This window comes from Acanthopagrus latus, chromosome 11 (assembly GCF_904848185.1).
Source record: "Acanthopagrus latus isolate v.2019 chromosome 11, fAcaLat1.1, whole genome shotgun sequence".
Lineage (NCBI taxonomy): Eukaryota > Metazoa > Chordata > Actinopteri > Spariformes > Sparidae > Acanthopagrus > Acanthopagrus latus.
The window spans coordinates 21,451,895-21,478,440 of NC_051049.1; the positions used below are offsets into that span (position 1 = coordinate 21,451,895).

The 26,546-nt window shown below is 41.5% G+C and overlaps 3 protein-coding genes across 5 annotated transcripts in view; 1 reads left to right on the top strand and 2 right to left on the bottom strand.

Annotated features, from left to right (window-relative positions):
• Positions 1-3,881, bottom strand: dda1 (DET1 and DDB1 associated 1). The gene is made up of 5 exons (XM_037114203.1): positions 3,515-3,881; positions 2,826-2,906; positions 2,387-2,438; positions 2,135-2,196; positions 1-1,986 (listed from the first exon to the last, which is right to left on the bottom strand). The coding sequence occupies exons 1-5, from the start codon at positions 3,521-3,523 to the stop codon at positions 1,882-1,884; spliced, it is 309 nt and encodes a 102-aa protein (XP_036970098.1). The 5' UTR covers positions 3,524-3,881; the 3' UTR covers positions 1-1,881.
• abhd8b (abhydrolase domain containing 8b) lies at positions 2,928-19,922 on the top strand. Of its 3 annotated transcripts, XM_037114201.1 has the most exons (7): positions 2,928-3,319; positions 6,328-6,754; positions 9,938-9,966; positions 12,187-12,987; positions 13,855-14,025; positions 14,948-15,164; positions 16,135-19,922. In XM_037114201.1, the coding sequence occupies exons 4-7, from the start codon at positions 12,197-12,199 to the stop codon at positions 16,417-16,419; spliced, it is 1,464 nt and encodes a 487-aa protein (XP_036970096.1). In that variant the 5' UTR covers positions 2,928-3,319; positions 6,328-6,754; positions 9,938-9,966; positions 12,187-12,196; the 3' UTR covers positions 16,420-19,922. The 3 variants fall into 3 exon arrangements, with proteins under 3 accessions (XP_036970096.1, XP_036970095.1, XP_036970097.1); XM_037114200.1 differs by lacking the exons at positions 2,928-3,319; positions 9,938-9,966 and having other exon boundaries at positions 6,309-6,754; XM_037114202.1 differs by lacking the exons at positions 2,928-3,319; positions 6,328-6,754; positions 9,938-9,966 and adding an exon at positions 11,063-11,171.
• Positions 19,451-26,546, bottom strand: part of ptprc (protein tyrosine phosphatase receptor type C) — a 21,955-nt gene continuing 14,859 nt past the window's right edge. Inside the window, exons 20-30 of the mRNA XM_037114967.1 lie at positions 26,085-26,210; positions 25,740-25,897; positions 25,347-25,482; positions 23,455-23,604; positions 23,103-23,193; positions 22,834-22,973; positions 22,430-22,564; positions 21,325-21,444; positions 21,042-21,202; positions 20,601-20,736; positions 19,451-20,315 (exon numbers count right to left, since the gene is read on the bottom strand). Coding sequence (XP_036970862.1) covers positions 19,995-20,315; positions 20,601-20,736; positions 21,042-21,202; positions 21,325-21,444; positions 22,430-22,564; positions 22,834-22,973; positions 23,103-23,193; positions 23,455-23,604; positions 25,347-25,482; positions 25,740-25,897; positions 26,085-26,210 — 1,674 coding nt within the window. The 3' untranslated portion in view covers positions 19,451-19,994. The remainder of the gene's footprint in view (positions 20,316-20,600; positions 20,737-21,041; positions 21,203-21,324; positions 21,445-22,429; positions 22,565-22,833; positions 22,974-23,102; positions 23,194-23,454; positions 23,605-25,346; positions 25,483-25,739; positions 25,898-26,084; positions 26,211-26,546) is intronic.

Consider the following 26,546-nt stretch of genomic DNA (forward strand, 5'->3'; position numbering starts at 1 on the left):
CCAGTTTCAATCCAGTTTTATTTCAGCAAAGCTAAAAAGAACATATCTGACCTAACACACATGATATGGGGCAAGGCTTAGGGTGTTGTAGAACAGTCTATCTGAGCAGAAGCATAACGTGGTTTTTACACTTCAGAAACAGACGGTATGTACACTGTAGGTACGGAGATGACTGATCACACTGTCAACCCACACTGCAGCATCGACTGAAAAACAGACAGGAAGGACAGGAGGCTTTGATGTGAGTCTGCTGGGCAGTGATAAGAACATTTAAAAGAAAAATGAAGAAGCTTTATTCAGTGTTGTACAGTATAGGACACCAATACAAACTGAATCTCAGGAACAAGGCAGGATGGCGACTGCACTTTGCTGTGCATGCTTATTGTGCATTCTATGGCTGAAAATATAACTCCTCTTTAAACATCCCCCCAGCTCCCGGACAGAGAACATCCAGGGTTGTCACAAAGACAGCGCTAAAGAGACAGCACTGAGCTGGGGGGTTAGAAGAGGGTCCAAACCAAGATGACATTTTCTAAGGCCTATAGGCTAATACCTTTCACAGTCACACAAGATAACAACGCAACTCCAACACCCCTTATGTTTTATTACTGCTCCAGGAATACCCAGCCATCAACATGCAAGGCAAGGCAACATTCCCTGGATACAGGGGTTCCTTACTTTCACAAGGGTCATTTTCTGTCATATCCATGGACATGTACTATTTTACAAAAAGGCAGACACAAAGATACTCCATTGGATAAACTAATTGTGGTATTGGCAATTATTTACACACATCTTAATGTATTCTTTTTCCCTTTTCCAGGCATTCCTATACAGAGTTTCCTTCACTATCTGTGCTGTTACCTTGTTGTGCAACAGAACATCTGATGTTACAATTTACATCCTCCATCTTTTTCTTTTAAATCCTTGGATGTGATTACAGCTAAAACTCAGAGAAAATGCCTTTTTTTCACTAGAATCCATTAGCCAGAAGGTGGTGCTAGATGTAAAAATATTTCTCAGAAACACCAACACAACATTTATCCTATGAGCACAAGTCCCAGAATAGAATGAAGATATGCATATTCACCATAAACATACATCTAGGGGAGATTCTGGAAGAGTTGCTCCTACTTTGTGCTGTTCTTCACAGTGCATTCTTGGTTCAGTTGATTCAGACAGTTGGGGGAGAAATGTCGCAGTGCCCCCGTGTGGTTGCAGAGTGGGCAGTGAAACTGAGAGGGTGGGCACTGTGGCTGGCAGGAAGCTCATTGCCATACATAAACAATAATAGTTATAATAAAATTAAAACAGTAACAAAATGTTGTCTTTGCACAAATCAGGACAGTCTCTCCAGGTGACTGAAGGCTACACATGTAATGTACCAGTTATGAGACTGTAGGGTAGTGTCTGACTTCATCTGTCAAGTCCATCTCTGATCTTGAATCTAATCGGACACTTTTCCACCATTCATTCACCTCACATGAACATTACAGCACAATACACACTCGCGTGCATACAAACATTTTCACATCTACCAACTCACACAGGGAATAGCCAACATAAATAAAAGAAACATCTGTATTAAGTTCCCTCCTGACAACAACTCTGTTCAGTCAGTGACTGATAGTCACGCTGAGACCTTCTCTGGTTAGTTTTTCTGATCATTCTTTATACCAAACTTTAAATGGCCTCTCCTCTATGGTAAATTCTCAATTTTGTGCCAGGAAAGGCATCTTGCTCTGCCACAGTGCAGAATGACCATCAGTCTTTACTCAGTCGGGATTATCCTTTGTTGCGTTTGTTGCTCGTTTACACTGGCTATACCCAGTATACACAAACACTCACACACTGCTTTCACACACAAATAAACACACACTCTTATGAGTCCTCATTCATCTCTTGGCTGTCTGTCCTGGCAATCTTCCTCGGGGGTGCTGGGCTGTCACCCTCACCTTGTTCCTGTTCCCTTTTCTTTGCTGCGTTCTGTGTGACATAAAAAGATTAAACAGCAGTCAGTAAAACCACACAATTTCTTTTTGATAACAATTCAGCTGCCAAAGACTCCAAAAATGACCATCAATGAATTAATTCAGGTTTAGGAACTGAACTTGAAAGACCTGCACATGCTCACCTTTTTGTCCCACTGCTGATGGAGATAACGCAGGAGGATGTTGGTTTTCTCTGTTACAATAACTGTAGGGTGAACACAGTCAGCATATTACTGACGGCAGAGTGACATCATTTCACTCTTGGTTAACAAGCATTCGGTGAGAACACATCAACAAACTACAACAACATTGGTTTCTTACATTTGTGTCTAGTTTAGACTTTTTTCTTGCCACGTTTTTGATATTGAGCACTACAGTGTAAGTTTGGTACATACTCTGTTCAGAAGGGTATTCACGTGTTGGGAGGTACACAGAGGGCCTCCGATTCTATAAGACAGGACAAAAAGAGATCACAAATTACAGTTAGGCATTCTTATTATGCATTGTTGCATATAATTTATATAAAATGGCAATGATGGCAGCTGGATCTTATCCATTTTCCTCAGTCTGAATAACAGCTCAGGACAAAAACCAGATTTATTCAGTCATTTAGTCTAGAACAGAAATGTATCACCAGTTGACCATATGCCTGGTGGCAGAAAAAATGTTATAGTGGTGATACAGTGATATAGTGATACACTGAAGCAGACATTTTACTTCTATATGAGTTGTTTTGTGTATGAGCAAATATTTTAGACAACTGTTCATTACTTAATCCATAGTAAATATTCATCAGGCATAATAATGAGGAGATAAATATCATAGAGGACTTACAGATGCTTTACAAACAGAGTCTGCATGAAACCTGCTGAAGTTGCTCTTATTGTAGACAGGAAGTCCTTTCAAGAAATCAGCCTGTGGGAAGAGAGCATGGTGATGATTGTAAGCCATAGAAAGCTCGGGCTGAGTGCATGTATTTGCTTTCCTCCCGCATCTAATCTGACCCCAACAAAGAAAGCCCAACATATGTCTCTATCCGCTTTAATCAACAGACGTATTCAACTGTGGCATTTCATAGTTCCCAATTATCAGCTGATAACAGTGTCCGTGTGAAGGGTTATGAAGGACAGGTGTTAGACAAGAGGATGGCGGCGAAGAGCACCGATGGAGTCTCTGCAAATGACTGGAGATACAGGATACCGGTCACTGAATCAGTGCTGGGCGTTCCCTCATCTCAACAAACCCATGCACGCCGACGGGCCTGCTGCTCTCTCCGTAACCTCCCATTTGGAGGTGATGATACCAGATAGTGTACAGCAGAGTATCCAGTAAGTGGTTTCAAATGAGCGAGTCAGAGCACTAAACGATGCCGGCGTGGCCTTGGTGAATGAATACCAACAAGAGGAGCAGGTGTGGCTAGCAGCTATCTGTTACCCACAGTTAGCTAGCTCGGTGTTACCATATGCCCTCTGACAACTGTAAAGCAGCTAACATTACAAGTCTAGGTCATGTGGGATAATTACCTTCTCCATGATAATGCTAGGAATTTCCAACGAAGCCACGCCGACTTGTGGACTGAGCTAGCGGTCTGTTGTGCTGCTAGTGATGGCAGGCAGTGTGAGTATGTTGCAAGTAGCCGCGCTAGCTTGGTGGCTACTTATCCGAGACAGCGGTTTTTTCGTGTCTTCTTGGCACGGAAAACAGCGACCTTCACACACAAGTCGTTGTTTTCATCCTAGATCCAAGTGTCGATGAAAAACCGATACTACACTCAGAAATAACAATCCAATTTGTCATTGCACGAGTTAGCAAAGCTAGTTACACAGGAATTCTTCAGCTAGCATGTTGGCTCGATGGTTGCGACGCTCTATTGGCCACGCCCCCATCAGCACCCATTGGCCCCGCCGTACTCCCACGTGGTGGCAGCTTGCTCTGACAGCCAATCAGTAGACAGAAAATGTCTTAACCCCTCCCTAAAACATTGGGTCTGTACTCTGGCTCTCCCGCATGATGAGCTTTTTCATAAGAAACATCCCCATCTACTGACACAAGTCAGAAAAGTGTTCAGTGCTAATGCTTCCTGTATGAACTGATATTTATTTGTACACTCATCAGAAAGTTGACAAGGCTAGTTTAGTCTAAGTTTGTCTGGCAACTATAAAATAGCCTAATAACGCACAGATGATTGAAATGTAATTTCTCTCAGGACCAGAGTATATCAAACTAAGATATAAAAATATTAGATTATATTATTCTGTTCTGTCAAAACTGGTTTCAAAGCTGCATCAGTACTTCTGAGCCTTTTTCAAAACCGTGTATTTATATAATGACAATAATAAACTTTATTTATATAGAACATTTAAAAGTGCTTTGACAAACAAGTGAAAGCAGGAAACACAGGATGACAATATTGCGAAATAAACACTCAACATTCAAGCCAAACACAAGGAAGCCGAGTCCATGGTGAGTTAAAACAAGAACGCAAATTAAATGTAAAAACCCAAATAAAACAATGTGAGTCATTCCAAGTAAAAAGGAATAAAAGCCATAAAACAGGCAAATTCGCAGAAAAGGAAAGAGAGAGGAAAAGTAGAAACACATTAATTAATCAAATTAATAAAAGACAATCAGAAGACGACATCACATCAGAGGAATTAAGAACAGATAAAAAGATAAAGAGCAATTAAAAGAATAAAGGATAATAAATATGTTAAAGATCAACAAATAAAAGCAGTAAAGGACAGTAAGAAAAAAGACATTACATGGGAGGCAGTAAAAGGAATAATAACAAAGAAAGATGAACAATCAGTTTAAAAGGGTGACTTCACATACAAGTAGGTCGATAAAAGTGAATTTAATTATATTTGATCTTTCCAGCTATCCCATGCTATAACACAATATATATAATATTGTATAGAGTATCATATTATTAACATCAGTGAATCCTGCTTTACAACCATCACAACATACAAAGGTAAACCTTGAATTAACCTCAGTTATTACTGGTTCATTTGGTGTGTTCACTGGGTCTTGGTTTCTGTGGTCCTGTCTCACCTCACTGGCACCTGCCTCCTGGAGTCCTAGCAACAACAGCCATGGCAACCGCCACAGCAACAGACCCTCATGATGCTGGAGAATGGACATGCTCATGAAAAGGAGGGAATATTTTTTGCAAGTGTGGAAAATGTTTACACGGTAACTTGAGGAGGTTTGTGTTAAAAACAGATACAACAATATTTCAAATATTAAAATGTAAGATAATGACAATTTACAAAATGTAGTAAATGAACAGTCGAAGGAACAATGCCAGTCATTAAGGAAACATGATGTAACTTGACCTCCCCAGGCTGGTAAGGGCCTGATTGACGCCAGATCATCCAGACCTTTGGGACTTACACCCCACAAACTCCAGCCACATGTCAGCACCATCAGCAGACCCAAAGGGGTGGCTAAAAATGCCCTGCCACAATTTATTCTGTGAGAGATGGGCTTATGTTCAACAAAGAGTCATGCATCTTAAAAATGTTAACAACTGAGTGATTCCTCTTCAATGTTGTACTCATGTGCCACAATAACATCATGTTTTGAGTTAAAATATCTTTATTTGGAAGCAATTATTGATATATGTGACAAGGGATGCAGTCTTTGCACTACAGCAGGCCACAAACTTGAACACCAACATATTATAGGTCAAAGCAGCCATACCAACTACAGTCAATAACAGCATGGAGATGAAGAGGGAGTTTCCAGACTCTCTCAAAATATTGCTTGATTTTGTGAGCAGCTAAGTAAGAAGAAACTTTATAAACCACTGTCAATTCCATTTTGTTTTTGTCTTTTGGGCCTGCTTGTAAACTCAGCATAACGTAAACCAGCATTTTAGGTGGTGCTGGAGCCCCTCAGCACCCCTAGCTCCTACATCCATGTATGGGACTGTTTGGGATAGAATAAGCATACAGCAGCCTATATACAGCACTCAGCGTGAGGGATATTGGGTTATATGGGTGTATATGTGCATGTGCACATATACAAAATTAGAAATGTTTTTCTGCCACCTCGTGAATATTTCTCTGCATCTGCCCATGATTTACACACTTTGCACTGTGAAAGACAGTGAACATAATCTACTGTTACTGTGACTGTCTGGAGCCTGCAACATGTGAATGACCTTCAGATGGTTTTGTCCTCATTTGAATATAGGCACTAGTGAATGATAAGACAAAAGCTGCGTTCCCATTGTCACCTTTTTTCTCCAATCAATTCTAAATCCACATTGCTACGTTTTGCATCTCATCTCATGCCGCGGGCCTGCTCAGGAGTTGTTTTTGTCCATCAGAATACATCCACCGGCCGTCTGGCGTCACTCAGCAGCAGGGGGCAGCTCGCCACATCCACAGACTGAACTGAACCAGGACGGCGCAGAGTTTCACTCGCTCCCTCATCTGATGGATTAAAAGCCGGCCTGACATGCGGCTGAACTCCGGCGCACCGATATTCCAACATGGATCTGGAGAGCTGGAAGACGCACATAATGTGCGTGTTTTTACCTCTGAAAGCACAGGAGGATATGCTGTCAGTGTGTTGATACCGTACTACTGTCCGCCATGTGGAGGCTGCCTACCGGACAACAGAATCCAGATAAATTAGATTATTGGATTGGCTGCACCAGATTATAGCTCTCCTGCCTCCTCGATGCTTCATGAGAAAACCACATCAATCTGATCATATTACACGAAGAAAAGAAGAAGAAGAAAAAAATAAAGGTAAGCACTTTTTCTTTCCTGACGCATATTTCTAGTTTTACTTTGTTATTTATAGTGTCGTGTCATCGGTTATATTTCAGATGGTAGGACTCAGACAGGAACTAGGTCGATGCATGCCAAGTTGCGTTGCTGCTGACCAAGACAAACCGGTTAATAGGTGTGATAAAATATGGAATTATGATTTGTTTGGCTAACAGAGCTGACCACAGAGGGTGACATATTCTGGAACTTGCCTCATTTGGTGTTTCAGACTGGAGTGAGTGGCCTTTCAGTAGATGAGGCCATCACCTTTACAAAGAAACAGCTCAAATAAGCTTCATTTTAACAAGATCAGCAGCAAAGCTACTTTAGTGTGCAATAAATCAACAAACAATCAAACAAACAAACAATAAAGCCCTTACACTGTTTCCTGTTTGAACTTTTTATTTTCTTACTGTTTAAAATTCAATATCAATGTGACAATTTGAAGTTTTTGCTGAGCGTCCATAATCACACAATTTGAAAGGTTTTTGAATAAATTCCACTTTGCTGAGAACCGTCTCTCTGAAAGTCCAGTGCCTCTAAACCAACTTGTGGTCCAATGCCCTTTCAAAGCTTATTGAGTGTTAGTCAGTGTTTGCCTGTTGAAGGTGATAGTATGTTTGTCTGGAGGTGTGTAATCCACAGTAATCTAATGCAGATCTTTCAATGTTTTTGTGAAGTCTCCGAAAGACATACTTCAAAGACAGATAAAAAACATTATTGATCGACTTGTGACACACGACAGCGAGCGACAGTTTGACAGGCCACGGTCCATCGGCAGTGAATCTCCTGTAGTTGTTTTGAATCCCCATGACAGTATCAGCTCTTTTCTTGGCACCTGTCCTCACTGTGCTTGTGTGTGACCTGTGCGAATCGTTATGTAACAGCCTCCTGTAGCCACAACAGAAGCCACTTACAGCAGAGACTACAGGAGGCATCAAACCCACCGCGGCGCTTCACTATACAGAAGGATGTCCAAACAGAAGACATCAAGCAAAGGGAGGCCGGCCTGCATGATAATGAATCACAGCACAAGGATCGTACTGAAGAGAACAGTGCTTTCTCTACACATGGCGTAATACCTCTTTAAATCTGAGCAAGCGGTTAGGTGTAGGTCTATACAGCGTCATATATATTTGTAGTGTTTTATATATTTCCGATGCACTGATATAGAAGTGATACTTGGTATTGACTTATATACTAAGTTCAGGCGTATGAACCGGTGTATGGAAACAAAAACTTCTGAACATCTTCAATATCTGTGGCATAAAAAAATTAATTGCAGCCACTACCTTTCCCTCATCACTGTCATGAGTTACTCTTTAACAAAGCAGTTGAAGTCTTGTGTGCATTAAAGTATGTTCACGGGTCTTGGGTAGTACTACCGCATATGTGATTTTTTTAAAAGAAGCGTTTTGCGGCTCCAGAGGAAGCTGCATGCAATCCGATGAATTACCTCCAGTCATGTCACTCATGTCACACAAACCGGCCGGCGAAGAACAAAAAGGGAGCATTAGAATAAAGCTGTAGGTCCATATCCTAGAAAATATAATGTACAAGACACAAAGCCAAACAAAGTGCAAAGCACCAACTAAAAGCAAGGTAAAACAGGATACAACAAAACCACAACTCAAACTATGACAGCTCAGTGGCTCAGATGCATCGTGGGTAATGTAGGTGCCAGGTTTTTAAAAGCAGTCCACTGGTCTACAGTGTTGGACTCATTATGGACAGTTAAAAAAAAAAAGGATCAAAATCGACACAGAACACCTTTTTTTTATTGCACGTAATCTTCCTCCTTAAAACCTGACAACTACATGCTGGAGTTACCCTTTAACACCTGACTGCTCCAGTGGTGAGCAGATGAAACAGTGGTGGTGCTTGGCAGGCTGACCCAGTGGTGAGTTTGTGTAATGCTGCAAAGTTTTGTAAAGGGCCATTCCTGAGCTTTCTTAAATTTTTTCCATGTGAAAGTTTTGAGTTTTTGAGTTTTTTGCTGATCTGAAACAAGGATAGAAAGTGTTGTATGCTGTACAGATTGTGAAGCCCAGAGAGGCACATTTGTGATTTGTGATATTAGGCATTATGAATAGAATCGACTTGACTTAAAAAGACCTCAGAGGCAGCATTCCCCTGTCTATGAATGCCACACCAAATAATGTCTAATCACAGCCGTCGCAGGCATGTTTAAGGACGGTCTGTGTTGTCCATCAAACTGAATGAAGTATGCTGAATCTGCAGCATGATGTAACATTCACTTGTATCAAGCACAGTGCAGGCTGAACAGCCTCACCTAAGAGACAGATTGGACAGTCTTTATTTCCATCTTGAAGAGTCTTTTGCTCAGTTATTTGCTCATCATTAATGTTAAATATCAAAACTTTTTCAACTGATGCTAGTTTTTTCTTACGCAAAAACAATCAACACCAACGCTCTACACACTGCATTATGTATAAAGACTGGATAAGAAAGGCAAGGGAAGACTGCAGTAAAAGAGAGGCAAAACACATGACACACACCACTACTTCTGTAGATGGACAATATTCTTTTAACCGAAGGAAATCATTCTGATTAGAGATTTCATTTTAACTGTTTACATGGACACTTAATAAAGTGATCCGATAAGAGATAAGGATATAACTTTTATCACACGCACAGCGTGATTCTGCTGTGAAGCATCTAATCTGCCAGAGATATTCATTCATTCACTCATTCGCTTTGTCTGCTAATGCCATTTTCAAAATGGACCGAATATTTGTGTTTCTGGTTCAGTGGATTCCAGGTTTGTTCTTGTTTTCAAAAACTTGTTTGAATAATTTCTCCTCCTAACTGAGAAACAAGAAAAAAGGAAAAAAAAAAGGGGGGGTGGGGGTTGATGTTGGGGTAGACTAGACAGTAATCTATATGGAGTGTGGACTGGTAGCTGGAGAGGTGACAGTTCACCTCCTGAGCACTGTCGAGGTGCCCTTTGAGCAGGGCACTGAATGCCTAACTGCTCCAAGCACCTCATATGGACAATCCCCTGTGTACAGGCTCTATTCTCTGTTCTTATTCAGGCCAGTGTATGTAGAAGATTTAACAACAGAGTGGAAAAAATTACAGATTTTTTAAAAAAAGGGGTTAATAAAGTACATCTTCTTCTTCTCTCTGTCTCTGTTCCAGGACACAGCATCACCTCATGTGATCCCCAAGTAAGACAAACAAGCACAGATATACAGAATGTATTTGTTCCTTTCAGAGTTAAATGATCAGATGAAGTGTTTACATGGTTATTGTACACTTATATTTTCTTGAATGGAAGGGTTATACCACCCTGGTAACATGAGGCATGTTTATTCTGATGAGGCTATTATTGTGATTATTTGTGGAATATTACGGTCCATGTAAACACAGCTGATTTTTTTTTTTATCAGTTTGGTCTATGGTAGAAAAAGAGACATTTAGCGGTGAATGTGACCCTCGGTGATATCGGAATGGCCTGCTCTGCCTCTCCTCGGTTCACACACAACACGGTGCATCACTGCCGTTTGGATAAAAGATGTGCGAGTATAAGCAGAAAAAGGGCACAGGGTTAGCCAGAAAAGCAGGAATGCCCTATCACATTGTTTCCATAATCCCTGGATGAAAAGCAGTAGCTGGTGGGTTGAAAGTGGAGGAAAAAGATGCAACAAATCACACAGAGGGGAAGACTGTGGCCATACACTGGTGCCACTCTGGTGAGGAGATGGACAGATTGTGTTGTGTGGACTTAGATAGAGAGACAGAGAGTATAATCCCCTCTAGCAGGGAGGGGAGCAACAGGAAGGCAGGATAATGTCACCAGCAGAGAGACTTGCAGACCCTGCTTGGTGGCTATAAGTTGCCATGGTTGATAATCAGCTGACGGCCTAACGTGCTGTACCTCTAGTGTGTATGAGGTATGTTTCAGTCTCATTCATTCCCCTGATATTAACTCCTCAGATGGTAACTTGTTTGCACTATTTTTGAAATAAGCAGTCGGAGCTCATGAAGAGGCCGAATTTGTTTTTGTGGCTGGCTGTAATTATCTTTACCTGTTGATGTGCACGTTTATCATCTCTCCACAATATCATAACATGTGAGGACTGCCCAGACTTAGATCAATTTAATCTAAACCAAAATAACTATCCAAATCTCCTTTGTTCGTAAATGTGACTGAGAGAGCAAACTCAGTTAAAAACAAAAAAACAAAAAAAAACATCAGTTCATTACTGTTTGTTTGTTGGTTCTGACAGACAGCGTGTCCCGCAGCAGAATGGTCACATGGTGGACAGCTTTAACCCGGGGAGCTATTACTGTCCCCGGCTATTAATACCACCACAGTCTGCGCTGCTGAGGGAGGATGCTGCTCAGTTACGTCTGACAGAAAGTCTCAAGGGTTTGTGTTGTAATTAGATGCCAGATTGTAGAGGCTCGTTTGACTTGTTTACCTCTTTGAACGGCACCCAGATGCTCATTTGATGTTGAGATTTCAAGTTGTTCTGCAGATCAGTAAGAATAATCACATGTTGTGATGTATATATATTTATTTAATGGCATGATGTAATACAGCAATAGAGCGATGATGGAGTGATTGGGGGGTAGATGCTCATATTTGATAATGATGTAAGAGATATTCTTTTTTTAAATAACATACAGTGCACATAATTGTTCATCTTTTAGGTCTTAGAATTAAAATCTCACCAGTTGTGTGATGAAAGAATTACAATGAAGATTATGCACAATATTGATTTTTAAATTGTCATGGCCAGATTCCATCATCTGGTGAATGTTTTGTGTATTTATGAACACTCACAGTTCATAATCAATAGAAAAAAATCTTAGATCAAGGCAGTGCTGAGCAAATATGAATCAAAATCCATTTATAGCCTGTTTCTCACTTGAAATGTTTTCAGGGCTATATTTGAGTGCCGCCTTTAGCCATAAAAACAAGACGTTTTATGATTTTGTGTTGAACTTTAAATTGGAAACCCACACACTCAGATGACACTCTCACACGAGGCTGTGTTGGCCAACCATGAAGAATGAAGACTGTTACTGCACAGTCCATTTTTCTCGCCCCACACATTTCTTTAGAAACATATTTCAGTGTTTGGCTGTGAGATGAGAAAGTTTCTTACCAGACCGCCGTGTTGACACAACAGACGCAGGGAAGACTTGAAAGCAAAGATCAGATAAGATCTCAGAGTGTGACATCATTCTCTGCTCGGGATGCCATCTCTTCAGCAAATCGTTTGCTGCTATGTTCAAAATCTCATACAAGTAACTTTTATGCAAACTTAAAGAACTTGCTTGTAAACATGGTTGCTTTTCTAATCTATGTGCCTTTGAGTTTCTGTGACCTTGCATTTGCATGTATGTGCTGATTTATGTATGTTTTGTATTCCCTACAGACTGGCAGCCATGCTGACCAGATTTATGGAGGGTTTTCTCTGCTGCCTGAGCTCAAAGTCAGCCAACGTTGTGGTTCCAGTAGAAACCTCAGAACCAGCTGATGGCTACGAGTTTGTGGAGGTGAAACCAGGCCGCGTCCTGCGGGTTCGACATATCATCCCTGACCGGCCGGTGCTGGAGGAGCCCACCGGGCAGGGTGGGAGTGTCAGCTGCAAACGAAAGATCACAGTATATCGCAACGGGCAGCTATTCATTGAGAACTTGGGAGACAGGGCGAGCGCCGAACTGAAAAACTGCCAAAATGGAGATACCGAGCCCAACAGCACCGTGGAGGTTGAACTGACAGACTGTGGTAACTCCTCTCCGCCCGTCAGCATCCCAGAGTCCAGGCGGGAGTCTGTCGCGGCTGGAAAAGATGAGGCAGCTGAAGCAGGAGGAGTGGCACCGGCTGCCGGACAGGCTGACCAGTCGCAGCAGCCCAGGAAGCGCAGGCGGAGACCCAAGCGCACTGTGGTGATCGACTGCGAGAGGAAGATAATGGCCTGTAAAGGGACTCATCAAGACGTGGCTCTGTTCTTCATCCATGGAGTGGGAGGCTCATTGGACATCTGGGGAAGCCAGTTGGATTTCTTCTCCAGGCTGGGCTATGAGGTGATTGCTGTGGACCTGGCGGGTCATGGAGCCAGCTCAGCGCCACAAATAGCTGCGGCGTACACTTTCTACGCTCTGGCTGAGGACATGAGACTTATCTTCAAGAGATATGCACGCAAGAGGAATATTCTCATAGGACATTCTTATGGGTAAATTTATCAACACAACACACGATGAACGGAAGTATTATGATCAGCTTTTTGAACTTAATATGATTGTATATGTAATTTCTCAAAGTCACACTGTGAGATTTAGAAGAAGACATAACATAATCCCTCTCTTTCAAATGAAAGGTTAAATTCATAAGCATTAAAATGCAAATTCAGTATGGATGACAGTACGTTCCGGCACGTAATGTTAGTTTGAGCTGGCAAATTTAAGATACTGTAGATATTAATGTGGAACTCATACACAACATTTTAGTATTTTTACCATCGTGTTGCGGGTGCCACTTGTAGCCACACTGATTTGTTTTGCAGAAGTTACATTGTGTTGCTTAAGTTTTTGGACAGTTGGTCGGATAAAACAAAGAATCTGTGGAAATGTAGGTTCTGGCAGATAGTGATGGATATTTTTCATACACTTTTGACATTATATTTGCCTGGAGAATTTTATAATTAATGTGATAAGTAATTGACCGATGTGCTACTTACTGTACTGACATACTATTTTTTTCTGTAGCGGCTGTTCAGTATTATGGTGCGCTGTCATGGTGCTTTGATTTGTTCTGAAGAATAAGTGTATGGCTGAAGCTAATCCGTCCTTTGTTTTCTCAATGAATCAATTAGTTGTTTGGTCTATCAAGTGTCTGAAAATGGAGAAAAATGTGAGAAAACCAAAAAAATGTGAGAAAACCAAAAAAAAGTAAATGAAAAACTTTAATGCCAGAATTCTCACTCTCACCACACTGTCCAGAGTTATTCTGGCTCAAAGGTGATTAACACAAAACTAACAGCACAGTCACTCTGGTTGTTTCAGCCTGTCCTGTAACCAGCCCTCTGCTCTCATTGCCATAGTGTGTCGTTCTGTACCTTCCTGGCCCACGAGTATCCGGAACAGATCCACAAGATGGTGATGATCAACGGAGGTGGTCCCACCGCTCTGGAGCCGAGTCTCTGCTCCATCTTCAACCTGCCCACCTGTGTGCTTCACTGCCTCTCCCCGCTGCTGGCGTGGAGCTTCCTCAAGTAAGACAGAGAGCGACGCAACAGTAACAGAGACGAGATTGATCTGTCGACAGTCAACTGACAAATGACAACCCCCCCTCGAGGCAAATTTTTCCTCCCCATATGAATTTCCGTGCACGTTTTTTAAAAAAAAACATAATCAGTACTGTATGCTCTTTCATGTGTAGGGTCTGGTCCCAGACACACCAAACTGACATCAAATAATTATGGCGACACAACTGCGCTGCCTCATGTGGTCTGTCCAGGCATGACTTGAACACATCGCCATGACCACAGCAGCATCCAGCTAGCTCAGGACTTTGGATACTCAAGCTTTTTCAACACCATAAGTGGCAACATAACATAGCCACTTCCAATTGAGGAGATGTCTGATAAAAAAGATGCATAGAGGCGTGGGCAAACATAAGGCAGTAACTCATTTGCAATGACCTTGCGTCGCCAGACAGCCAATCAGGATTTTTTCTCTCAAGGACAGACTTCCTCAAAGCTGTCGACAATGGCTGACTAGTGCCAACGTTGCAGGACAAACTGCAACCACCAGGGCCACAGAAGCTCAGCGGCAGCCCTGACGTTGGGGTGTCAGGCAATAAAACTCCTCACTAGCTTGCACAAATTATTGTTGGGTTAGTTTATATGAAAATTGATAATTGCATTTGGTGCACAAAAATGAGCAAAACACGATGAGGACACACTGAACCTGCCAGAAGACGGTGACAATCTGATCCTAACCTCTCAAACATACCCTGCAGCTTTTATCAAATATTTATTTAGCTGGCTGTGTTCTTATGGGATATTTATGTAAATTCCACCTTCATGTGGCATTTCGTGTGTTCAGTTCCCTCACGGTTTGATGTCAGCCGAATCCTATTGTTTTTAAGCCATCGGTAATTCAGGTAAATCTGCCCCGCTCTGCTCCCTACAGGGCTGGCTTTGCGCGGCAGGGTGCCAAGGAGAAGCAGCTGCTGAAAGACAACAATGCCTTCAACGTGTCGTCCTTTGTGCTGCGCGCCATGATGAGTGGGCAGTACTGGCCCGAGGGGGACGAGGTCTACCACGCTGAACTCACAGTGCCCATCCTGCTGGTTCACGGCATGCACGACAAGTTTGTTCCGGTGGAAGAGGACCAGCGCATGGCAGAGGTGCGGGGAGGCCTGCATTCAAACTGGGAAACTGTCCCTGCCAAACACACTTTTGTCACAGTGTTTACAACAGCAGGAAGACAGAACCACTGATGACCTGGTGAACATAGAACTTTAGCTGATAAAGAACCAGATGTTTCCTTTATAAGTTGGTGGAGACCAAAACTGTGCTAAAAGGAGAACGATTGGACCACAGGAGGCCAGAAAAACGTCTCCAAATGAATGTTAATGTTCGAACATGTCTCATGGATGCGGAAATGGGCGAATGTTTGCTCTCAAGTTCACCATTTATCAATGTTGTGTTTACAGCTTGTTGCTGCAGCCACCAAGTAGCTAACATTATTGCAGGATTAAGCTGTGCATTAGTCAACAATGGCCAACAAAGGAAGCTGCATGTAACCTGATAAATTGCCTCTAGTGATGACCAAAGTTGCCTTGTGGGTAATGAAGGCATCAGGTTTTGAAAAGGAAGAAGAATGTGTGGAATAAAAAAGATGATATCTCAGGTTCTGCTGGGTTGATTTGTTTTTAAAATGCCCATGAATATATCGGTGTTATAGGAGGGCCATGTTAGACCAGTGGACTAGTTTTCAAATCCTCCTTCCCCCATTACCCACAATGCAGGAGGAGGAGTGACATCACTGGAGGCATTTTATCAGATTACAAGCAGCTTCCTCTGGAGTCACAAAAGGCCAATTAGAAGGACTCCAAAAGTGAACAAATTTGTATGTGTAAAATTGATGGAGCTTCAGGGACTGTTGTGTTGAAATTAAATGAGAAGACTGTATCATTCCCTTCAGTGAACTCAACTGTGTAGCATTGTTTACCTCACGTCAGAACTGATCACTGAGAAACATGTGTGCTATGATTCAGAGGTCTGAAACCAAGCTGCAACTTTGGCACAGAATATTCATTGGTGCTGTTTTCATGATGATTGCTTTTTTTTTTTTTTTTTTAAATCTCTCTGTAGATCCTCCTAATGGGCTTCCTGAAGGTCCTGCAGGACGGTAGTCACATGATCATGATGGAGTGTCCTGAGGCTGTCAACACACTCCTGCATGAGTTCTTCCTCTGGGAGCCGGCCGCACCTCCGCCACCAAAGAAGGAGAACAAAACGCGTCCAGAGACGGCCAAGGCCCAGTCTGACAGCATCAAGGCTACATCTGACCCCTCCCAGGTCCGACCTGCCACTGCTAGGCAAACCTCATCAAACGGTGGCGCAGGGGAAAAGGCAAACAGCAAGGACAAGAAATGACTGAAGATTAAAGCTGCTGCTTCCAGTGGTTGTCACAGTCCGTCATGGATGACGTTGCACTTTATGGGCCCTGGTAATCTGCACTAGTTTCAGCTGTTGAACCTGATGCTGAGCCAAAAGAACCAGTTTATCTGAAATGGTCCACTTACAGGCTGGACAAGAGAAAGTGCGACATGATACAGGGGATTCAAAAATGATTCCAGGTTTGTCAGCTGCTGAGCTGAAAGACAGAGGAGCTGCTCCCTGTCCTCATCATAGAGCTGGGGAAGATACAGCTGTGCCTTTAAGCGGAGGTTGATGACGATGCCAGGGCAGAAGGAACACTGACGGTAAGGACAAAGTGGATAATGGGAAGATTCTTGAGCAGAAAAAGTGACAACTTGTGACTTTTGTGGACAAGTGTCACCTACTGTATTGTAAGCTGCATATTAGAGAGGATAACACTTGATTGCCTGGTTGGACCTTTGACATTCCTAGAATGTGGAGAAGAAAAGTAAAAGAAATGGTTTGCATGAAACATGCTCCTGGTTGTGTTACGCTGCCCCTCTTAAAACAGCAGCAGAGTCTAAACCTTAGAAAAACTAGCTACATGGTACATTTTCCAAACATATGAGGTAAGTATTAATGTCTCTGTGTATATATCAGATGTTTGTAGCTTGATTTTATTTTATTTTTTTAATTTCACACATAATGATACATTTCAAATCTTGCCTCTTGTAGAGGTGAGAAGACATTTTCTTGATTTTAAATGCACATTTGATATTTTGGCCATTTTCTTCGTTCTGCGGCACCTCCGAGAGGTGATCCAAATGATTATCTTGGCCCAATTCATCAGAGGTTTGGCTGTGTAGATGTAGCCTCAGCTAATACTCACCCTAGTTATGCTGCTTCTGGCATTTCAGAGAAATGTGGTTTATGAGTGAGTGAGTTGTGACTTGTGATGCCGAACAAGCGAAGAAGGATCAAGTGCTGACCGAAGCAGAAGTGAAAGTTAGTTTGCTGCTTCTTGAAATTCAGGGAAATGTGTGTTCAGTCAAATGTGTCGGCTTAATCTAGAAATAGCTGAGGCTCAGCAATGAATCATAACCTTGTATGGACAGAACGGGCCAAAGATTTTGCACAAATCTCATGTACATAATGAGATGTTAAATCAATAGTAAAGAGCTGCAACTAACAATTATTTTTATTGTTGATTGATCCGTTGATTATTTCCTCGGTTAATCGATTGTTGTTTCTAGCTTCAAACAGTGTTCTGTGACCTCATTTTCCTGTGAGAACAGCTCCTTTATTCAGTTATGGAAAAAAAAATTCTCAGTTCTGAGTTTGTATTATTACATCATTAATATTGTAACTATTCAAATTCTGAGTTTTAATATCTTCTCCAAAAAACTCCATGGTGCCCCTTTGAGAAGCTGGAATACTAGGATAATTTAGACTTTTTTCCTCAAAAATAACTTGAACCGATAACCGAGAATTTATTTTTATAGTTGATTGATTAATTAATAAATTATGTGGTAGTAGTGAGAGGGCTTGAATTGAGATGCAAAAGTGGTATTTACTACACTAAATGTCAAGTTTGATGTCACTTGAAAAAATGAACTTTTGCAATGTAGCCATTCGCTGCGGCATCTGTTGAAACTGAAATCCAGCTGTGACAAAGACATCGGTGTGCGATGATCTTATCGACCTTCATGTGTATTTGAAAGCACTTGTCCGAATGGTTCCTCCATTTTCTGCAACAAAAGCAGCACGTGTGCAGCTGCTGAATATTTCATAATTCTTTTATAAGCCCGTTTTTAATTTAAAAAGCCCATCTGAGCTAGGATTAATCTGTTGTTCACTAAGTATTTGGCACTTTCTCACCAAAACAATGCTATTATGTCATATACATGTTCTGTATGTTACCACAAAAGCTGTTTTTGGACTCGTCTCCAAGTATTGTTGAGTCGTGATGAATGCACATAAAAGCCAGCAGTTAACTCAATTAACTCTTACTCTGTGCTGTCGCTCCACACACCAGGCAGTCAGTATGAGGAAGCTGTTGAATCCTCTGATTTGTCTACAGTAATGTCTGCATGTCTTTACATCAGCTGACATGTTTAGGTATGTGTAACGTTCCCAAATCTTCTCTGAGCCTCCAACACAGAAGTTTGATTTGTTAAAACATGTGAAAGAAGCACAAACCTTCTCCCTGATCCTACAGTGTTTGATGGTTTTTATACATAGTTTATTCTTTTTTTTTTTACACACTTTTATTTGTGATGGATATTTATAGATTTAACAGAGACTGTAGCAGCTTGCATCAGTTCGTATTGATGGTTTACATGATCGTCCTAATTATGAAAATGGAGACTTTGTTTTGTCTGTTGTGTCTTAAATTTTGTAACTGTTTGAAACTGCCTTTGACAATAACTGCACAAACTGCTGATTTGAAAATGTTAAAAAATAAATTATTGTGAGTTTTCAACAGTTTGTCCTATGTGTTATATATCATACTATTTTATCTTGCAGACATTTTCAGTGACTTTGGACTCAAGATGTTTGCAGGGCAGTGGTGAAAAAAAATGGTGGGACTAGGTGTATTAGGCACTAAGATTCATTGAGGCACTGGAAGGGCAACTTATAATGTTTTATCTACCATAGGGGCATCCAAAGGTGCACTTTTGCCATGTTTTTTTGGACATGGGGGTACTTTCAGAATCCACCAGTAAAACTGAACCAAACTGGAAGGCTTCATTATTTTCTTTAAACTTTAGGGCACTGTTGCGCAACCTGCCATGGCTTTTATTTAGAGCAACATGTAGCGAAAGACCTCTCAACTGTCATCAGACTTTCACCTTAATATTGCTAAATCCTGCCTAGTGAGTGGAAATATCATGTGACATGGTTTTCCAATGTGATGTGTTGAAAACACCACTCACCCTGTCACAGGGCACTGTACCATCAACACGATTTTGAAGCTGTTGTTTTAGGGTGAAAAAGTTGCAAATGTTGCTTTAAAAAATGAAAACACTAATAAGCAAGCACTCTGCATGAGTCTTTCCCTTTGGAAGTCTCCTTTAATAAATGTTACAGTGTCACAAAACAAGTTTTGAACTCAACGACTATATTATTCAGCTACACCAGGTATGTATAAATGTAGACCATCGTCTGTTTACTTAGCGAGGAAATGAATACATGACCAAACCCAGAGATACAGGGGTATAAAACAACATCTTGTCTCCTGTATAATGAAAATTAAGCTCTTTAATTAAGTCTTACTATACAGTAAATCCGAGGGCCCTAGTTTGATGGCAGCATCCAGTAAACTTTGCTCACAGAAATTCTCATTTGCATAAAAATACTCATAAAAATATTTATAACTTAGTTCGGATCTTTTTCTTTTTGGAAATTGACATTAAAACATATGATCAAATTCTTAAACAAATCTCATTCATAACCACACTGTGTTAAAGCTTTACAATGTTTATACATTCAGGACGTATATTTAAAAAAAAAAAAAAGCATTCAGCTGAAGCACACATTTCCACAAAATAAAAAATAAAAAAGGCACGGTCATGCCTCCATCAGCACGCTCAGACCTCCACAGTGACAGTGGAGCCGTTGCTGGCGTCCTCCAGAGGTGCTGTCTCAGTGGGAGTGCTGGAGACCTCCTCAGGCTCCTCTTTTTTGACTTCCTTCTCTCCCTCAGCCATAAGAGGAGCGCTCTCTGCTGCTCCCTGCTGGCCGTTGCTGGTAGTGCTGGCTGGCTGCTCGTCCTTCTCTTCAGCTGGCTGCTCTGCTGCTTTGGTTTCATTGACAATCTCGATGGCCGCAGAGGCCTGTGGTGCTTTCACTTCCCCGTTCTGGACAGGGAAGACCCCCTCCAGTGCGTCATACAAGAACTGGTACTGTTCCTGTCGGAGACAAAGGCAGATTTGTGAGGATGCTCAAAACTATCACTATTCTAACTAGACTACCGTGAGCCAAGAAGCTGAAATGAAGGGGAGTTATTAGTTTCTGCAACATTCAAACTGAGTTTGAAATAGTTCTAACTGCAGTGCACAGAAGACATGTAAACAGATACTAGAAGGTATATAAAAAACATCAATGACCAGCCAAGTGCCAGACTCTTCACTCTGCGCTGTCAGAAGTGAAAGCTGACAAACTGTGCGCTGACAGATCCAGCTCCTGTTCCTTACCAGGCTGGAGAGCATGCCCTGCCTCTCCTTGCGAAGAGTTTTGGCCACCTGGAAAACATCGACCAGCTTCTCACTGTCGGCGCTGTCCAGCACGTTCCACAGGGCACAGAAAATCCCTGAACGGGACGAGCCATCACTGAAGAGAGGGAGACACACACACGGTGGAAAGGTTTAGATATTACAGCACCACATTTTACTCAATGAATCCCTTTTACTAGACCTTTTCCAGGTCATAGTGGGCTGCAGCATTACATGGTTGAAAGTGACAGTATTTACTGCTTTTGACTTGTTTCCAAATTCATACCATACTTGTATATCACGAATATTTGCGCTGATTATAGTTACTTTTGCTTTCTAATCTGATGGTATTATCATAATTGCATGTTATCAATAACTACCCAACCCTGGTCACATGCACGTTTTCCTCTGAGGTTCTCTTACTTGCAGTGGACCACGACAGGAGTGCCCCTCTGTGATTTGCTGCTGCCACAGCTCTGCTTGATGTCCTTGATCGCGTCCGTCAGATCCTGAGGTTTCTCCGGCAGCTCTCCGCTCGACCACTTCAGGAACTCGAAGTGTCTCACAGGCCGACTCTCTTTCCTCTGCGGAATGTGTTGCGAAACAAGCTTGTGACATTGAAATGACCGGTCCCATCCCAGGCCGATGCTGGTAAATATGAAATAACAGTGGGACTGTGTTACAGATGTGGTCGCTGCAGTGTTACCTTGACGTGACGGATCAGCATGTTGCGGGTGATGAGAGTTGGGGAAGTGTCTGTGCTCGCCACCTCCACCTCAATTTCACCAAACGTTTTCTTGTCTTGGTCCCAGTAGACAGAGTCAGACTGAACGAGAAGACACACAGAAAAAAACAAAACAAAAAAGAACACGTGTTTATAATATATGTTCCAAGAGCATGTTTAGTATAATTTATATGTAGGGTTGAGCAAGCACTAAGTTGCAAAGAGTATCCAGTAGAGATAATAAATTTTTTTAAGAGTACCATCTGAGTAAGATGTGTCCACCTCTGTACTCTTGTGTTAAAGAAAATGCATCTGAAGCTCAGCTCTGATGCTGTTCTGTAAATATTCTCCTAATGAATAATAAATCTTGCAACCAGGGGTGTTGCAATATCTCGATATTGACAATGACAAATGTTTTTGTTTTTTTTTAAATTTCAGTTAGATTCCTATATTTGTGTCTGTGAGGAACACACACTTCAGAGATTTTCACATTTCCTTCTTTTCTTTCCTTCCTCAGTTGCTAACAAGTGGGTACATGACACTACATAGGTTGTCTGGGACATTTTAAATTTCATTACACCAAACATGGAAAGTCATTTACTCACTAGTTGTCTCTACAGGTGAGATTCAGATGCAGTTTATTCTGACTTGAACTTTCCAATTTTTTGATCGGTGAATTTATAGTCGAGTTTTCATAGTACAGTATAGTACGACGCTTAGTGGTGTTGACGAGGAAGTCATGAATATGTTTATAGCCTAACGTTAGCTTTTTACTTCTGGTAGTTGCATTTACACTTCTAAAAGCATGTAAGTGGTGTTCATCTGTGAAGATTGTTCTCACATGAACTTGTGTTTGACGTACAGATTATTTTCTGCTATAATCCAAAATCTAATTAAAAAAAAAAAACCCTATAGGCTTTTATTTACTTAACAATCTCTGGTCCCACCCGCTTCTGGTTTAAGCCTCCACACTTTCCAAGTATACAGATGGTTTCTTGGTTGAACAGATAGTTAATGGTGTACTGGCTCATCCCTTGTCCATACATGATCATTATACATCACTATATGTGCATGATACTGAAAGTACCTTATCTCCTTCACTGCAGTCTGAGAGCATGACAATGGTAGACGCTTTCTTCTGGTAAACCATCGACCAGAAGTCAGCCATGGTGTCTGGCAGCGGAGTCTGTGCTGCGATGAAGGCGCGTGGGCCCCAGTAACCCTGCGTGGGCGGGAAAACACATTCGTCTATTGTTGTACACGGTCCAAACAAATGGGACGTGATGAATTTAATTACACTTGTTTTAAAATTCAACAGGCTGCATGAAAGATGGGAATTCATTCAGAGTTAATGAGATAACACCTGCTACAACAGCAGAGATAGTAACAGGAACACAGTTTGTCAGTTTGTTAAACATATCGGCCCTGGCATCCAGGTTTATGCCGGTTTCATGCAGGAGCAGGTTAGTAAATACGTTAAAAATAGCATACATTTATGTGGGAGGCATTGATGTACTTAGTGGACTCCTCCTCCTCCTCATCATCTGATGAATCTTCCTCCTCATCCTCATCAGGGTCACTCTCCCGACTGTGTCCTTCATCGAGCTTCAGCAACACTCGGTTGTAGTCATCTGAGGGTGGCAGGTGTGTGATGTATGCAGATTTACATATTCATATGAATGTGTGAAGGCTATAAACATCCTGCACATACGATCATATACTAAAGCTGTCACTTGTCCCTTTGTTGAGCTGATACTCACATGGGATGACGGATGAAGAGCGATTCTTTTTCTTGTTGTCCTCCGTGATCCCGGTGTTGAATGTCCTCCAGTTTTTATAGGAGGGGAGTCTCTGAATTGCAAGACAAAGACTTGTTAATTATTAGGACATTTTTAATGATACCAGGATACATCAGAGACTACTTTCTTTAAGTGATGTTTAACAGGGCTCTGTGGGACGTCTGTGCTGTGCTGGAAGCCGGTCGTGTCAGCGAGCCCATTTCAAAACGTTACGTCACGTTACAGTCACATATAGAACAGTGGCCTCCTCCGCTCCCCGACAATGCTTTGACTTCAGAGAAGTAAGTAATGGATTAATTATGAAGTGCCTTACCTCAAACTCATCCTCCATTAAGGTGGGCTCGTTGCCTGAGCTCTTCTCTTTGAGCGTACTCAGTGTGCTGTGGAGCTCAGGCAGGGTGATCTCAGTCTCTCCAAACTGATTGTGCTCCAGCAGCGCCTGGTGGATCAGGATGTACTGGGCCTGCATGAGGGCGAAAGTACATAATCTTAATAAGTAAAGGATATACAGATGGAGAATGGAGCTGGGATGAGGCCACACAGTCCACAACACAGATCTCTCCACCGTCACAACTGTTAACTGATCTACAGTCTCTAGTCTATCCCTCCTCAAGAGTTACTAGTGTTGAGTTATGAACAATAGCGATTGGTTTGTGCTGCCTTAACATTCTTCATGAAAAGAGTTAGTATCCTACATGCTGTTCACTCAGTATACAAATAAAGGACAGCGTTCACAAGACCTACAGGTATGCATGAACTCATACACCGACTGGGCACAAACTATTTCAGTGTGTGCCCTCTGGTGGACGCTCTGAGTCCCAGAACACCCACACACAGGAAGACTGCCACATGCTATCAGCCAGGCGAGGTCTCAGGACACTTCCTGTAAAACAGCCCTGCAGCGTTCTCGTATTATACGTCGTCTACGGTCACACTTTATGAAAACCATCACTAAGTTCCATCACTCCAGTTCAGTGGAGTTTCAGTAAGTTTCATGACTCGGTTTGTTTGTTTCAGTTCAGTTCAGTTTTTTTTTTTTTTTTTTTTTTTTAATTTCATTGTTTAACTGCTTTTGATTCTAATAATATTTGTATCTCAATTTGCATTTATTTTCCATCATCAGCTGTATTAGTTTATTCTCACACTATTTAAAAAAAACCCAGCTTCAATAACTTTAAACTGCAGTACATGCACTGTTATATCCTTGTTCAGTTAAGCTTTCTTAATTTGAACATTCTCTAGTAAGACAGTTGGTGGTTCTGGTGAGCAGACTTAGTTAATCGCTGTTTTTTTTATCCCTATATTCTGTTTTTGCTCTTAAATTCTTTTTATAGTCTTTGCATTTGTGCTTTGTACGTGTTGTATATGCTATTGGATATCACATTTTACCCCAGGACCAATAAAGCATCTGTCTGTCCATCCATTAGCGTTACGATCCTCTTGATCATAATACTGCTGAGGGGCAAGAATTAAGATATTCAGAATAGTTATGAGGATACACACAACACTTTGTGAAGGCAGTCATGTAGATCCTAGTCTCACTGTGCGGTACATTTACACCAATGCCTCCTCATGCTCGTTGTGTTGGCTGACTCAATTGACAAGAACTAACTGTAAAGACACTACCTGTTTATATTGTATTGTGGTCACATTACACAATGAACTTTGTAAGTCTTTATCTTTATTTCAGTAACTTAATACATGTTTTTTTCCACAGTCTTAGTTTAGTTTTAGTTAACTGCAATAACTTTCTTTAAACTTTACTTTTGGTTACTTCACTTACTTGTTTAACTATTATCAACTATTACAATTTATCATACTCCCCAACAGTATTTAATTAAATGTCCTTGAATCTATTCTGGCTCTGTTTGTGCTATGTAGTTATCAACCAGACCACAGTCTTGTGGACGGTGTAAAGTAAAATGTAATCTCTTTTTATCCATACGTGCATGATTGGCTGTCGTTTCTGTTTCATTCTTCTGCTTGTCTGTAGTACATAATAGCAATGCTTGTGCATCCTTATCTTACATTGGTATCTTTTTCTAATCTGCATGTTCTTGTTGCTTAACTTCCTGCGCGTTGTTTTTTTCACACTGACAGATACTGAGAAGTGGTGACAGATCCCTTGTATGTGTTAACACACTAAGCCAATAAACTGTTAATGGCTCTCACACACACACAGACACACACACACAGATATTTTACCTCAACTTGAACCATTAGACATCTCTGTCTGCGGAGTCTGACCACGTAGCCGTAGATGTCCACTCTGCCCTCCGCCTCCAGGCCCTCCATCATGGCATCGATGCCAATGTAGGTGCCTGTCCGACCGACTCCGGCGCTGTGCGAGATAAAAACATTGTGTTAATAGATGTTGATATAGATGTCTGTCAGTAACAAGCATGCAATCATGATGATTTAATGCATTAAATTGTCATGATTCACTCTTTAGCTAAATGTTCATTAAATATATGATTTTCACTCATATAATGCAGTTTTAGCCAGGAGATTCCTCTGTGCCAACACAACTGTTCATCTCGACATATCGAACAAACAGAAGCAGCAGTCGTAAGACTGGGAAAGAGAAATGAAACGTACCTGCAGTGAACGACGATGGGGCCACTGAAGAAATTCTTGAAAGCATTGACACGCCGCCTCAGTTTCAGCAGGAGATGTGGCTCTTCTGGGACGCCGTGGTCCGGCCAACTCATGAACTGGATGTGGGTCACCTCCCTCTCTGAGTTCTTGTCCCTCCTCTGCACACACACACACACACACAGACAGTTATACAAACATGCACTCATTCAATAACACATGAACATATGTATTAATATTTCATAATGAATGCTCATTGCGTTAAAGATGGACAGATATACTGGCCACACACAAGTTATAGCCAAAATTAGCAGTAACAACATACAGTTGAACTATTTTAGAACTCACATTACTGAGGCTGAGATGTCGGATGGTGTAATCTGGACAGTGGTCCTCTGAGTTCAGCTTCACAATAAACTCCTCAAAGATCTCTGTCTCCCGCTGTGGTGACGGCCAGTACTGCGCACACTTGACCTGCAACAGCAACACTTCAGAGTGAACACCTAAACCCAAAAATTAGAGATGCAGTTGATGTTGATAAAGACAGACTTAAGTCAGTCAGTTATGGGGGAAAATGGTTATTTTTGTTGTCACATAGAGGGGATGGTTTAAAGAGTACTTCCGCTACGACAGAGTGCTGTAGCAATGAGTCCAAAAACCCGGAAATCAGTTAGCACTTCAAGTTCCTTCATTTCAAACTCACCCGTTTTTTTTTAATGGTTTTTCAATTAAATGCCTGAAATAAGGTCTGCCATTACCACAGGCTTAAAATATTCACCCGTTTTGTTCTACGACATAAAAGACTTCATG

Coding starts and splice junctions, on each gene's coding strand:
- abhd8b (XM_037114201.1), top strand. CDS start 12,197: ATGCTGACCAGATTTATGGAGGGTTTTCTCTGCTGCCTGAGCTCAAAG. Junction 12,988..13,854: donor CTCATAGGACATTCTTATGG/GTAAATTTATCA, acceptor TCATTGCCATAG/TGTGTCGTTCTGTACCTTCC. Junction 15,165..16,134: donor AGGACCAGCGCATGGCAGAG/GTGCGGGGAGGC, acceptor ATCTCTCTGTAG/ATCCTCCTAATGGGCTTCCT.
- dda1 (XM_037114203.1), bottom strand. Junction 2,439..2,825: donor ACTCTGTTTGTAAAGCATCT/GTAAGTCCTCTA, acceptor CCTGTCTTATAG/AATCGGAGGCCCTCTGTGTA. Junction 2,197..2,386: donor TGAATACCCTTCTGAACAGA/GTATGTACCAAA, acceptor TTCACCCTACAG/TTATTGTAACAGAGAAAACC.